Below are 16,962 nucleotides of genomic sequence, written 5' to 3'. Positions count from 1 at the left end.
GGGGGATTGAAAGTGTTATGTATGAAGTAGGTATAAGTTAGGGTCTGCCTGGAATATTATTCACAACCAGGAGCATTTTCAGAAAGTATCACAGCACGAGAAATGCTGCATTGCTGTGAGGTGAATGAAGATTTTTTCGACAAACTAGTGACAATGGATGAAAGGTGGGTTTATCTTTATGACGCACAAACAAAGGAAATGATCAAACAATGGAAACACCTCTCCGCCCTAACCCTAAAAGGCACGAGTGAAGAAGTCTGCCGCCAAGGTGATGCTTTCCGTTTTCTGGGAGTTGGAGAAGTCATTATGGCAGATTACCTGTAATAGACGCAAACTGTTACTAGTATCTACTATTCCCATCTCTTGATTAAGTTACGAGAGGAACTGAAGAAGAATCGTCGTTGATTGATCACAAAAGGAGTGCTACTGTTGGCAGACAATGCACAAGCTCATTCAGCCTATGAATCCATGATGAAGGCAGTGGAATTAGGATATGAAATACTGTCTCACCCCCCATACTCACCGGACCTAGCAACAAGTGACTTCTTTCTCTTCCCAGAAATGGAGCGTCCACTCAGAGGACGCCATTTTGACAGCAAAGATGACATAATTTCTGAGGTTGAACTATGGTTTCAAACTGTACACTCTTACAAAACGGGCTTACGGAAAATGAAGAACTGCTGTCAAAAATGTGTTGCTAGGCATGCTGACTACACAGAGGACTAATACCATCATGGTGTCGGAGTTCTCTAGAGTGGATTTCTTCTAGGTGATTGCACGAACTTTCTGATACCCCCTCGGAAGTAACACTAACTTATATTTACATTTACTGACTTGCTATAACATGATTCAACAGATAGAAATGAAACCACTTTCCGTTTGAAGAAATGGGAAGTAAGTTGCGAAAGGAAAGCAAGCAATATCTGCATGTAAAGATACAATTGACAGGTGGAAAGAAAAGTCTGTCGTTGGAATCCAACACCTGGAAACTCATCTACTGCTGCCGGAGCAATGTTAAAACTTACCAAAACTGTTGATTTTTGTAATTAAAGTAATACATATAGCAGCCGGTGTTTTGATCTTGAGCATACTTCTGTTCTCGTATCTTGGCTTCTGCCATATCTATCAGTTCTCCGGCGTATTCCACCACGAAATCACCTTTGCGGAACTCCTGTGTGGCTACTATTCCACGTCCCTTCTCCACGAAATTGTGAACCTGATACAAAAGAAACACAGATTTAATGACTAACACGCACAATAAAGTATCAATAACTAAGTTCTGGAAGAAAACTGAGAATGAGCTAATTATTTCTAATTAAGATTTAATTCGATGATTATCTCCTATACACCCTTCGAGAGAATTAATAAAGAAACAAAGTTAAGATGCCATTGCCTCTAGCAGAAATCAAGGAAGAAAAAATATAGTTCACCTACACTGTAAAATTAAGGACTAATATTTATTTTACAAATGAAGTCAGTATATGAATATTTTAAGACTGAAAATTTAAGGAAAACAAACTAATCAAGTATATGCATTGCAAAAGCTTGGAAATGAGTTGCTGCTAAACTTAGCGAAGTTGGAAATAAAATACTTCAATATTTGTTTTGTTAATTAACTGATTATTATTATTATTATTATTATTATTAAAGATTATCGAAAACATATTCTAAACGAAAACAAACTAATTCACAATAAGTACGTTACGAAACTGCTTTAAACTGACGTAAAAGTTCTTTAAGAACCCAATGTTCATACGCTGATTACATCACTCTTACTGTGAAGAGTGCTATGTGAATACTAGGTATTCTTTACAGATTTACTGAAAGTCGCGATCCCAAAACACTATTTTCTTCAAAACTTTTGTTATCTCCTAAAACTGAATATTGCTCACCGATATGGAATATGGCCTGTGCTTGAAATCTATCCAGTTTTGATAATGTTCGTAACCTTTTCTTCTTGCTATTGTCAAACAGTTTCTCCAGTTCGTAATCTTAATACAATACAGCTCCTAAACAAACTTAATCAGACTACAATTATTCGACGCATGGTGGCAAACTTGCTGTTTCCCCATAAAATTATGAATGGGAAAATTAACCCTAAATTATTAGTTTCTGTCCTCAATTTTCGTGTATCTTTGTAATGCCCCGCGTTCTGCGAGGACATTACAAAAGTTAAATATTGTTTAATTTATTGACGAACAGGGTCTAATTCTGCACCATAAAATTTCAACATATAAAAGGAGAAAGTAAATAAAATTAGAAGATATAAATTATTCTGTTGTTGATAAAAAAGATATAAAATTTGTTATAAGTTCAAATGGGATTGATGTCTGTTTTTTTAATGTTGAATTGTAAGACCTAACATTTAAAACATCGATTTATATGATAGTCAAAGTAAAACATAGAACTGTATTTAGAAGTCGTTTTAAAGTAGTTGTACATGAAAATGTTAATTGAAATTATGAATCATTAACCGGTGAACCCACTCCGGGTTCCCATAGACAATAATCTGATGTCCTTTAATCTGGTATAAATTTTATTTGAGCTTAATCTAAATTATAAGCGAATTATAACCCATTATCTGTGCACGGTTTTGCAAGTACTACGATATAATTCTCGCTGAAGACATAAGAAGTATCCACACTTAAAGGGTTATTGATGATGATGGCGGTGTCTGAAGTTTAATATGGTATGGATCGGATGTATGTTACCTATATCACCTTATTGGGAATTTCGTGCTGGAACTCTCGACTGCTTATTGCTTGGTGCTATTTTTTGAGGTATGTTTAATTATAAAAAAATGAATAATCGACAAGAATGAAAGAAATAAAGTATAATTTAGTAATGTTATTAAACATAATGATACAAAGTTGAAGAAAATGTTGAATGCTAATTAATAATATTGAAGTCATAAAAGGAAATATGAATATGTCTGAGAAATAAAATATATAAACCATCTTGTGCACTAAAGCAATGTAAATCATTATTCCCAGTAAATATAAGACAAATAAAACTAACCGCAATAATAGTGCAAGCAATTTAACGACTGCTATCATATACCTAGGTATGTTTATCTGTAAGTACCTACAAAGCTATATATAATAAAATTGTAAAATTTTGCCATCTGTAAAAAAAAAAAATCGTATTAAACCGTTATGTACAGATAATGTGATTTATCAAAACTGTCATCGAGTTGTTTACTGATTTATGTCTGTATATCTATATGTAGATGCATGTTCCTATCTAGTTTCATTCCAATCGCAATTAATTCAATATTACCATGAATCTTGATCACATTTTTATATTTTTGATTTTCTATTATATCTAATAGTAGTTTCATTTTAAATATATTCGATTCCTTGGGGTACGGGCTCCCTACATTCCGAACTTGGATGCGTTACTTCGATAAATTTATGTTCGTTGCGCAGAGCATTACATCTTCTCGCCTTACTTGCAGTCATACATTACTAACATATACACCCTCCATTCCAAAAGAAACCGAACTTTTGAAAACAAATAGTACCACTAGTACCATCTGTTGTAATATTTTACCGGTAGATGGCGTAGTCCCTCATTGACAACTGGTATAAATGTCATGACATTTGGATGCACGGCAACAAAGTTATTGCGTTTCAACTGTCAGTGTGTTGTGTACATCGGTCGGAAAATGAGTTTCAAACAACGAGCTGCAATTGAGTTTTGTGTTAAACTGGGTAAAACTTCTAGTGAAACGCACCAAATGCTACAAAATGCATATGGTGATGAATGTCTATCCCGTACGCAAGTTTACGAGTGGTTCAGGCGATTCAAATCGGGTAGAGAGACGCTGGATGATGACGAAAGATCAGGCCGTCCCAGAACCGGATTATCGTGTAGTCTCCTTTATTTGCTTACTACATTTAAAAAAAAATTAATCTAGGCTGTTGCCGTAATCTTTCACAAGATGATTTTCATGCCATTAAGACAGGAAGAAAAGAAAAAAAATCAAAGAAATTCTTACAGATTTCACACCTTGGTCGAATTTCACTATTCCATTTAGATTTTCATTTCGATATTGTTACGTAATCAACAGTCATAAATATTGGCTATAGTGTTTTACTATTCTTTCCATAGACCAAATAATTAGGTTCAGTAATCTGACGAATTTCTTATATTTAACGTAAACATGCTATAATTTATTATGCACAACAATTATTCATTTCAAAGAGAACTGATTTATTTACCTGCACATCCAAGAACTTGTGGCAATGTCATTCCAGCGAGAAGTATAAAACGTCTTTAGAATTGTGTCCAGTCATCCCCTGAATTACTATCCGACTTAAATGTTATCATTAGTAATTTATATATAATAATAAAAGGGTAAATTTTATTTGAAATTCAGTAATACATTTATTTCTCTTATCAACAGGCAATTAAAATCAAACATCAACAATGACAAAGGAGAAAGAAAAAAAAAAAAAAATGAATCCATTTCTATCAGTGGAGTTAAATTCAAAATGAAGATGTGCAAACATGCACCTCTCTTGTTACTCACAATCTTCCATTAGTGATTCACAGATGTATTGCTATGTATATGGAACAGTACAATAAACGATGAATACAGTATATATATCTAAGGTCATTTCCGTAGTTAGTTTTAAGATTAGTGAATCTATCGTTTAATCAGTCTAGATATCTTTTACTGAGATATTCAGCATATTTTGATCATACAGATCCTATAAACGTCTAATCGCATCATAAAAGTTCACGGTAATACCAATTCACGGACTTTTTTTTTTATCAAGTTACATTTATCTGTTAAACTGTTCATCTTATTTAAACATTTAATATTATTTTTTTTCAATATTCAACAATTCGAATATGTCTGTAATACATATCACTTAGTTACCAGGTGCTTTACATATATAAACAAACATATCATCACATTTCGATATACGCAGAGTGCTCATTTTACATATTATTCGAATATTTGAGCATACTGACACATTTCCATATTCAAATTAATATTATCCGTACGTTCTATCATCTGCATCAATTAAGTTTGAACATATTCAAAATCATCAGAGATTATTAACTAATAAAAGAAAACCTACCCTAACTAACCTACACTAACTTAACCTAAACATATTATTCAAAGCAATTCAATTTCATAATACGTTCAAACTATTATATTTCCGTGAGGTATTAACCGTGAATGAAGGATGATATTATTATCTAGACTGAAGCATATGAGACAATTACTATATCGGCTAACAATGAGTCATTGCTCAAAATCAGCGATTATTCCCTTATAGCATATAGCTAGTATAATGAGTATTCACTGTTTGTTTACTGTCAGAATTTTCATATCTACGATCAATAACATGGATGACTATGTGGAAAAGACACTCATAAATCTTTCAGAACACGTTTGCGATAAGGTTAATTTTTTCTCCCCCATAGGCCTACCCGGGTTTGTGCAACTACAGGTATTTAGCTTCGCATGGTCAAGAATTGAGATTTCCTTTGCAAAACTAACATCACTATAAACAGTTTAAATTTCCAAGGTAATTGTTTCAGTTAAGGTCACAAAGTCAGAACAAAATGGCAGTTTACTTATGAATCCCCATGAAATTTTATGTTTAAATTCTTATATTACTTACATAATTGGCGAGTACCTCGATTCTACCCAAACATTTTAATATTGTTCAGAATTGTTTTTACTTAAGGTTTATAGTTCCAATTAGCGTTTTTAGCAATAATTTCTAATTATCGGGTACCGCCCTACATAAACTCACCACCGTTAACTTACTACATTTTTCACTGCACCGGAAATCATAGCTCCCTCTAGGACAACTACTATTACTGTAACATATTTCCATAGTCATATATATATATGTAATTTATTATTAAATCTCATATTATTTTACCTCCTAAATTTCCAATTTAACTTCTAAATTCCACTTCAGTCCCTTTTCTGTACATCCACAACAAATTTTATATTTAATTTGAACTACTGCACTTCCCATTTCCTATATCCGGAAGAAAAGTAAACAAAGGAGGATTTTGATTTCTTGACAAGCATAGCTGCTATCAATTACAAAAAAACTTTAACCTAGAACATATTAACAGTGGTCGGTAAGTTCCCTAATCTAAGGTACATTAAATTTTGTTAATTTTATGAAAATAAACCCAACTTACATAATTACTATACGTTTAACACAGATAGGCCTACTTTATTCACTCAGTTCGTAAACATGCATATTATGTGTTTCTGCTCTGCATGTCTAATCAACGCTATAATTATCCTCTTGAACCTTGTTTACATGCTATACAAGGGAATTTGTTTTATATTATGAGAAACAGGCCTAAATACCGGTAGTATAATACATAATCATAAACATAGTCAGCAGCCGTATTGTGCTCACCAGCTGTTGCAGATTAAGGATATGCGGACCATAATACTTCCTCTCGAAAATAACCCATAGGTTTATCAATGTTACTTAGTAATATAAAATCTACGCTTTTATATATATACGAACGTATGAAATAATATTGTTACTGTTTACGGTAAAAGTGAACTGTAACAATCGGAAGAAAACATCGAAAAAGTGCGTGAATTCATCAAACATAACAAAAAATCGTCGGTGAAAGTTATTGAAATGGAATTAGGCATTCCTCAAACAACCGCATACCGCATTTTGACCGAAGTTTTGGGCCTTAAGAAGGTTAATTCGCGGTTTGTACCACACAAACTCACTGAAGACCAAAAAGTTGATCGAATTGCGCATTGCAAAGACATCGTTAAAAGTGTTCGGCAGGATCAAAACTTCTTGAAATCGATTGTAACTGGTGACGAGACGTGGTGTTTTGAATATGAGCCCGAAACAAAGCGGCAAAGTGCTGAATGGAGAGCGCCGGATGAAGGAACACCCAAAAAAAAAGTCTCTTGGTGAAGTCAAAAGTTAAGGTGATGCTGATTTGTTTTTACGATTCAAAAGGAATTATCCACAAAGAATTTGTTCAGCCCGGCCAGACAGTCACTGGAGAGTTTTACTTGGGCGTCATGAAGCGTTTGCTGGCAAGAATTCGTCGTATTCGGCCCGAATATAGCGAAATCGGCAGTTGGACTCTTTTGGACGATAATGCACCATCACATCGTTCGCGACTTTTAACTGAATTTTTGGTCAAAAATCACATTATTCGGTTGCATCATCCGCCCTATTCACCAGATCTCGCTCCGTGCGATTTCTATCTGTTCCCGAAACTGCATTTGGCTATGAAAGGAAAGTGGCACGCATCGATTGATGCCATTGAGAAGGCGACGACCGCCGTCCTAAAGACCATTCCAATAAAGGACATGGAGAAGTCGTTTGACAACTTGTTGGAGCGTGCAAATATGTGTATCGATGCAGAAGGGGAATACATTGATTAATAAAAATGATTTGTTCCAAAATGTACATTGCTTTTTTGTTTTTTTAAAACGTTCGGTTTCTTTTGGAATGGAGGGTGTATAACACCCAGACTATCAATTATACAACGTTCGTTATACTTCAGGTTGGCATCATTGTATAATAGTTTATCGCCAGATGTTGATATTTTTGACTCAATCATTTTAGAAACACATTACGGTATCTGTCAATGTTGTACATCATATATATATATATATTTCTTACACTGTTTCAGGGCAAAATGGACACAGATTTGTATCTGAAACATTTATACATAAAAAAATAAGTGTCACTGAAATTATTTCAATAGTGAAATGACGATGACTTCGAAATATAGTTTGATCATACTGTCTGTACATTTCCAGATTTCTGATGAGACCGGAAGCGGGAACCTGGGGTAGATTAAAAGGTTCAAAACTATAGAAATTTCAAGCCTGAAGCTTGTTTAGCGCTCTTCATTGCCTTAGAAAGGATTAATACAGGCAGACGGACGGAAAAGTAAAAACAATATTAATCTCCTTTAGAATTTAAAGTAAATTGCCAATTCCACTACAGAGTAAACTTAATTTAATTGCACTTAGTTATTTACAGATGGTTGTTATACGAATAATGTAAAAATAATGATCATCATACTACTGGATACGAAATTGATCATAAAAACCTACACATACAAAAACACCGCAAACCTCTCTGCAATAATTTTTTAAAATACATTAATTTTAATTATAATTAGATAATAACTAACAAAAGAACTGAAATCATGCATACAACCTCCAGTCCATCTTCTCTCTCCGACAAAATGGCTTCCTCTAGATCTCGCTGTTTCTCTTCGAGAAGAGTCTTCTTTGGTTTTCGTTCACTTCGTCGAACAGGAAAGTACTCTGTGAGTTTATGACTTTGGGGCATCAAATTTGGAATGTTACACCAACTGGTCTTCGTTGGCGTTGTGGTTGCTGATGGCTGCGTGTTCTGACTTTGGCAAGGATTTAACCTTCAAAAAACAATACCATATAAATTCAAGGTTACACTTCACAGAAATAAAAGCAATAAGAGATTTTCTATACGAGTTAAAGCCTAAACGATTGCATTGTCACGACTTCTATACTAGAATAATAAAACATACTTTCTGATGCATTCTATTAATTATAATCCAACTGTTATATATCGTTTATTTATTTATTTGCTGGAAGCACTTTCTTGCAGATATATTCAGAACACCACTAGGTCACTTCTATTTTACACCGCACTGATGGCTTGTCGTTGTGTATACTCACGTCATTTGAAGAAAATTTCCTTAACGAAGATGATTTACACAATAGGTAGTAGAATACCCACAGTACTATGCTTATAGTTAACTTCAATTTTAATTCTCCCCTCGAATGACTATCTCTGTTGAAATCGTTAATTCTATAAATTTTTCGGACTGCTCCGAATTTTTGACCTCATATTAGACCAATTCTCTATTTTGTGCCCAAGTAAAACACACAAATTCACAATGTTGTCACAAATAAGAGCATGTAACCACACGTTTTCAAGTTGCTATAAAACTTACTTATATCGAAAATATCATTAAGGTATCCGAACACATTCTATATTACCTAGATACGATACGAAACTTAGCTGAACTATTTTATAGAACGATAATCGTATCAAACTGCCATTTTAAGACCCATATAAAACGTTCCGAAATGGAAACATTAGCGTTTCGTATAAACAATGGAAACAAACTTTATCAGTTAACTGATACAGAAGGAACACACAAACAGAATCTTCAGCCACAACGTATGTATAGTCAGTGCCTACCACAACGTCTCAAGAAAAGATATGGGCTGGGCGACTCCAAAAGATCTAAATGTATCAATTGTCTTAACTCCAATCGCCAGGCGGAAATTTCGGGATAAAACGACATATTTCCAGGTTGTGGATAATGCCAAGTTTAAGGAAGTACATAAACCAGGTAAAATATTGCCAAGTAATAATCTAAGAGTTCATCAACAAATCAATGATTCCCTACTATGGCCAACGTACGATGACTCGTGTAAGGTGTTTACAGAGAGAAAATTCATTTGTTGTGGATTCGAAATCTAGATGTTTTCTTCATTTGATGGAACCCATATACCATGAAAATCTATCAAGGAAAGGATACTGATGAAAATAGCTTAGCACTTGGATTAAAGTGATAACAACCTTATTGGATATTGTGACTAATCCTCTACAATCGAAATAATTTCTTCACTTCGTACGGATTACTGAAAGGGCTCAAAACCAAGTGGTTTGAAGAAACTGGTACAGTATTGGAAAGCACAACTGGTAAATGTCCTCTGGATCCCGCAAGTGAAATGGAAAAGGATAGAAGAGAGTGTGATTTCCCAAGTGGTGATGATGTTATATGAGCAGATGAAATTACAAATCCGTAGTCCACTTGACATCAAACTATCAGACTTACTTACCAATGGGAAGAACAAAATAATACTACCCTAAGTCAAAAAAGGATCCATGTGCCTAATCATCAACACAGTACGAAAGTACAACACGGCGAGTAACATGATGTCATTGATGGGATGCTATCCAGTTACAAACCTCAAATGCGTGAAAATAAATTGTGTTGGAACTTATTCTCTAATGATTTGAATCTGGTAATTGTCACAACTTGGGAAATACGCGAAGACCTTCATAGGAAGAATAAAAAAAAACTTCGATATTGAAAGAGGAATGTTCACTGTACTTGTTCATTAAAATTCACTAACATATTCAAGGTGAGGACTTCTAGTTGTTAAATAAATACAATATTTGCATAAATCTCTTAATTATATACGTAAGGGATGAAGTTGGAAAGTAATTCGGTGGATAAACGGTTAGCTATGTATAACTATCAGATCATTTTCGTTTATAACTCACTCTATGGCCTATTAAACCCAATGGTTCACTGCAACATTCACACAAGCTCTCCACTGACTTCCGTCCTCAGCTAACTGGATCCAGTCTCTACTCTGTACTCCTATGTCTGCGAAATTTATCTTAATATTGTCCTTCCATCTGTGCCTACGTCTTCTTAATGGACAATTGCCGTTTAGGTTTCCAGTAAAAGTTTGAAAGCAATACTACTTCCTTTCACTCTGGCTACATGCAAAGTTCCCACAAAAAAGTGAAGATCGATTTTCCTGACAAATTCTTCAACATAAATGGAAAAATATGGGATAAGTTCTATCATATACTATTCTAACGGCCTCCTCCATCCCCATCGTCGTCCAACACATAATTGTTATTTACATGAAATTTAACAAGTATATTATATACATATGATACAGTAACACATACCTTGACATTGCAAATTACTTGAACTTTTTCTGTTATTTTGATGTGAGGAATCACCTCTTACAGTTTGTCGGTTTAGTTCATTAACACCCTATATATATATATGATAGATAGATATGTTGTACACCTGACGCACGAATCATTTTTCGAAATGTCCCCCCTTGGCCTTGATGCAGGCACGAAGTCTGTCCGGCCACTGGTCAATGGCATTACACACCACGTCCATGCGAAAATTGTTCATTGTACGGGTCAAGGATTGTTTCAGACTGTCGACAGATGGATGCCGTTTATGACAGACTTTGCCTGAAGAACTGCTCAAAGTTTGTAGTCCAAAGGGTTAAGGTCTGGGCTGCTAGAAGGCCAATCAGCGGTAGAAATGAAATCGGGGACGTTCCGTGCCAGCCACTCCTGGGTTTTCGCTTTGTGACCTGGAGCGGAATCCTGCTGGAAGATCCACCCTTCTCCAGGGAACATGGTAGCAGACAATGGTAGGTGTTAGCACTGTTTCCTGGTACACCTTGGCAGATGTTTTAACACCTTTTTCGCAAAAATGCAGCTGGGTTGTGCCTGAGTAGCTCACTCCCCACTAAACCATCACTGAGGCAAGGTGATGAACCCTCTGAACCCTTGGAGCTGCCTCAGCAGCTGCAGTAGATGACGTGGCATACACACGGTCATTTTGGGCGTTGTAGGCCTGCTCAATTGTGAACACCTTTTCGTCAGTGAACAGAATCTTTCTGTGCAGATTGTTGGCGTAACGCAGCAAGTCTCTTGTGACCAGTCCACCTCTTATACGCTCGTAGATGTAGGTCACTCCTGAGCACACGAGACATGGAATTTCTGCTGATGTTCATCTCAGCAGCCATCACACTTTGTGTTCGAACAGGATTTCTTGCTGCGACTGCTTTCTGGACCTGTGGGGTTCGTACCGTTCGTGGTCTGCCACTCCTTGAGCGGTCAGCTGCCGTTCCAGTCTCGGTGTATTGCCGTATGGCGCGATACACGAATCTCTAGCTGATTTGTAGGGGTTTCAGGAGGTTGAAAATCTCACCTGCTGTCTTCCCGACCTTGTATAGTGCAATTACTGCTACACGATTTTCGTAATCAACGTATGTCATGAACAGTCAAACACACACTACATGCATCTTCCGCTTTACACACAGATGGCAGCACTGTGCCACTCCGGATGCCTACAGCGTTACTCCAAACTTTGTGACAGTATTTATGATATATATATATATATATATATATATATATATATATATATATATATATTGTTATAGTCATAGTCCCCTGACATTATCAGAGTTACAACAAAATCTAAGAGGGGAAACCGTCTCCAAATACAATATTTTCAATCTAAAGTGAAAGAACTTTTTAAATCGGATGAGTCGTTTGGGCTGTAAACTCTTTATGCGCCCATGTTAAATGAAAATGCAGCGTTGCCATTTATCTGGACCCACAATGTAAGTGAATGAAGTTACTGTCTTTTACGCTAATGTGTCAATGACCAGCTCCCATTTCAAACAGTAACTTCACTCACCTATATCTAAAACTTATTAACCCATTCTTATTGTGCGCTTCAACAAAGAATGAAGGCTTAATAATCGCAATTATAGAGAACTTTCAACTTTCCGGCCTACTTTGATGGAAGGACAGGGTGGAGTTCTATAATTATTTCCTGCCTCCATACTATTAAAAACACACATTTTATATCAAAACCTACTTTTATTGATATTTTCGATTCTCTTAGTAAATAGTTGCTTATACACTGTATTGTAAGTTTAAAGAGAATTACAGGAAAATGTAAGTTCAATAATACAAATACTGTACATACACATTTTACGATAAATTTTCTAATGTCAACTTAATTGCTGGAATCATAACGTGATTTATATTGTACGTACATATAATTTTGAAATAAAAGATTACGTAAAACGTACGCCCAATTTTTAAATAAATCATTCAAATTTATTTGACTGTTAAGTGATAAATGGTTGCACAAATGTCAAGAGGTAAGACTTAAAACTTGTTTCCAGTTTTTTTCTTTTTCTTTTTTTTAATGTCCCTGATAGATGATTGCTTTCCTTTTGCAAAGTCATGTTTTTATAAAGGCGTTACAAGTTGAGTAGATTGTTCCAAAAATTCTCCATTTTATTATGGAATTTTTTTCTTTCGTATTTGGAACTAGGCTGTATAGTCGACAGTTTACTGTATTACCAAAGGCCTGAAATTTGGAATACGGGAAAGTTAATATATATATATATATATATTTTAATCACCTATGTAGTGTTTTATTTCAATGTTTCATTAATTATAATTGCGGTAATTTTTAGAACAGTGACTTCATCAGCAATCAAAATAAGAATGCAGTAAACCTTGGGGAATAAGTAATGGAGAAGACAACTAGCCTATCACCCGAATAACATTTTCAGAACAGACAAAGGATAAACGGTTCACTAGATTGATACTTTGTCCACTCACCTGCACGGATTTTAGAACAGACACCACTATCTACAAATGTATTCAATTCTTTAAAGTGGAAAGTTTACACATAAATACGAAGAATGGTCCCAGGCTAGTTCCTTTTTTTCCCATCCCTTTCTTCTTCCCCAATTCCACGGGCAGTGTGATCGTCGACGGACACATCCTCCACGGGTCAACATGGCCATAGCTGTCGAAAGCCCAGAGATCTAATTCCTAAACCCGAGCAATTTTCGAAATACCCAGAGATGTGTATGCACATTATCTGATTCCAAAAAATATGAAATAAAAATTAGAAAAAAAAATGAATCTTTGAGTTTTCCGTCCCGCGGTTATGCCGGCTAGGCTTAAGGAGACTGATGATGAGAAATGAATGAAATGGTGAAATGAAGAAAGTGGGAGGAAACGGAGGAACTCCGAGGAAACCCACGCACACGGTGATTGTCCACCACAAAGTTCACTTGGAGGGAGCTGGGATTGAACCCGGGATCCCATGCACCAGAGGTGAACGCTCTACCACTGAGCCACCGCGGCCCCTAAATAAAAATTAGAGTTTATTCATAAAATATACCCACTGACAATGTCGCTATTCAACACATCCCGCAGTAAATCTTAAGAATCTGGCTGAACGCCGCCTTCACGGTGTTAACGTGTGGAAAGGAGTGACGGTCGCATATTTTAATGCACCTTCATCCATAAAGAATAAAGAAATAAGAACCTACCTTCTCCGGACTTTGCCGTTTTTCCCAGGTACAGGTTTTTTAGGTGAAACTGAGATCTGAAGTCTAGACAGTGCAGATGACGGAGACAATGGCGTTCCTGGTTCCTGTAACTGAATTTTATGTGGAGTCGAAATGGGAGAATAGGAAATGCAACCATTCTTTGTAGTTGGCAGTTGCTTGACTTCATCAACATCATTGCTAAGAGCTTGCTTCCTCCCCAGTGTTACAGAAGCTATATTCTCACAGGAATAATAATTGCCTAAATTGTCTTCTGAAAATATAATTAGAAAACATTATTAGTTCACAGGTATCAAAAGATGCATTGATGTACGGTAATTTTGTTGAACTACAGAAAACTACATATTTCACCAAGTTACTGATAAAAATAATTTAGAGGTTAGCGCTTTTATTTTGTATTGAGATAATAAAGTTCCTGCAATTGGCCAAGAAGTGTAGCAAAATGAATCTTTATAATAATAATAATAAAAATTATATATATATATATATATATATATATATATATATATATATATATATATATACAGGGTGGCCCAAAAATAGGCATACAGCCCGGTACTGATCAACTCATTGCTTTATATATAATTTCTTATTATCCATCAGATAGACTTAGTTTCTTTATTATTTGTCCCTAAAATCTTTTTACTTCCTATCTTAAGCTCAGAATAGCCGTGTCAAATAAACCCATAAGCTAGAATGTTATATTTGATCAATGCAGGGGTGTATACCTACTTTTGGGCCATCCTGTATACGTATACACAGCGAAATCTTTTTAATTCGAAGTACAAGGGAACTAAAAAAAAAAAAAAAAAAAAAAGTTTGAATTATCCAAAATATGAAATATCTACAAATATGTATTTTTTAAATACCTACAATGAAGTGAATAAATGTACTCCTGTATGTATAAAATTAGCATACACTAGAGTCAGGGTTCGTATTTACTTGGTACGCACGAAATCACTGAACTTTTTTGTTTTGTTTTGTTTTTCCAGGTAACGATTTACAAATTTCCAGGTCTGTGTGTAACTAACTTATTCTATTACCTATGGAACTTGGGATGGTGATTTTGTTTAGCGTTCCGTTCAGCAGCGCGGCTATATGAGACGTGGACCTACTGATTAACGTGGAATCCGAACCACATGAGCTCCCGCCGGGGATATGGAACTTGGGAGTTCAAACCATGGAAACTCATTTAAGTACAGTAACAAAAACAAACAAACAAACAAACAAACAAACACAAACACACACACACACACAAACACACACACACACACACACACACACACACACACACACAACACACACACACACACACACACACACACACAAACACACACACACACACACACACACAAACACACACACACACACATATATATATATATATATATATATATATATATATATATATATATATATATATATATATATATATATATATATATATATTGAATTAACACAGTATCACATACACAAGTAACAACCATGGATATATGTTCTCAGTTATAAAAGTTCGTGATCTTCGTTTGTTTTGATTTTACACGGTCAACAAAATCTCCAATTTCATTTAATGTGTGAAATACCGGTATGTCATTCGTAACATTTGGTTTATATTCAACAAAGTTTCAACCATTTCGGAAGCTTCAGATTATCCTCTTTCTGTACTTTATCTTGTATTCCGTCTTCATCCTCTTTATCATCATTAGATGGATTGTGTTTTTGTGTCACTCATTTCTGTGGATGCCTTTCAACAACTTATAAACAAATTGAAATTGTATTCTGTTCGCAAATACTAAATATTCTAGAACTGTAATTACTTCGAATTATTCAAACGAGAGGTTTATCATTCGATTTACCACCTTTCTCCCCCCCCCCCCCCCCCGTTTTCGAGGAAAACAGTACTCGACTTATCCAAGATCGGATGAAAGAGAGTCCGCTGTATATGTATAAAAATGAAATTAATTCTTTCAGTTTATGTCCCACGATTATAACAATGGCGAAAGGAGAGGACGATGATGCGAATGAATGAAATGATGGGATGAAGAAAAACTCCGAGAAAACACACACACCGTGTTTATTCATCACAAAACCCACTTGGCATGAGTTTGGATCGAATCAAAGAGACTATGCACTAGAAGTGAACGATAAACCACTGTAGCTTCTATATACAGGGTGAGTCAACTTCAAACTGAAAAATATCTGGAGAAATAAACATCGGAAAAGTTATTATTTTGGAGGAGAAAATATAATAATATATGTATGTATTATTATAAGTTATACTTAATATAATAAGTATATAATATATGTATGACAGTAATACATACCTTGACATCACAGATTATACTTTTTTTTTTTTTTTTTTTTTTGCTTGAAAAACAATAAAAACAGTTGAAAATATACTGCCAGCTCTCCCTAAGACTAATCCTATCAGTCTTAATACTACCAACTCTGAGACATGTTAATACTCACATTTATATTTTTAAGCAGAATTTTTGTTTTGCTTTCAGTGCTTGAATTTGTTCTACGATAACGTCTTGTTTGTAACATAATTCCATTTATTTATTCCTTCACGTGTACCAATTTTTTAATTTCAGCACTCAGTTTTATTCTTTCACCTTTGATTTTACTTTCCTCTGCACTTTGGATTCGTTTCTGTTTAAGGTATTCATCATAGCGTCTCCGAGCTGAACGAATTGAGAGAAGCATTCTTCGATCAATAAGAACAGATTTTCACACCTCCATAGTACGTAATTGCATCATGCACCCGCATGTGTGCTACCAGAGAATATTCAATTTGGTTTTCTACAATAAGTGTCTTGACTGACAACGCGCCCTCTACTGAGGGATTGCCGTGGGATAAAATTAAACATATTTTCACAACATGCCGCAAATCGGAATGTTCTTGTTTCTTGGACAATACCTTTGAAAACAAATCATCTAACGTGATGCTGCCCATCTTCTCTTCGTATTCTCTTAAGTCAACTGCAAGAGAC

General features: G+C 35.1%; 1 protein-coding gene across 2 annotated transcripts in view; it reads right to left on the bottom strand.

The window, feature by feature from the left end:
- Set8 (SET domain containing 8) overlaps positions 1-16,962 on the bottom strand; it is a 48,887-nt gene that overhangs the window by 18,769 nt on the left and 13,156 nt on the right. Inside the window, exons 3-5 of one of the 2 annotated variants that reach the window (XM_081768180.1) lie at positions 13,952-14,222; positions 8,199-8,421; positions 1,026-1,216 (exon numbers count right to left, since the gene is read on the bottom strand). In XM_081768180.1, the coding sequence (XP_081624306.1) occupies positions 1,026-1,216; positions 8,199-8,421; positions 13,952-14,222 (685 nt within the window). The remainder of the gene's footprint in view (positions 1-1,025; positions 1,217-8,198; positions 8,422-13,951; positions 14,223-16,962) is intronic. The other variant, XM_081768181.1, reaches the window with a different exon arrangement.

This window comes from Thermobia domestica, chromosome 8 (assembly GCF_964235325.1).
Source record: "Thermobia domestica chromosome 8, izTheDome1.hap1.1, whole genome shotgun sequence".
NCBI lineage: Eukaryota > Metazoa > Arthropoda > Insecta > Zygentoma > Lepismatidae > Thermobia > Thermobia domestica.
Note: the sequence above shows the minus strand (reverse complement) of the source record. Positions and strands in the feature narration are given on the sequence as shown.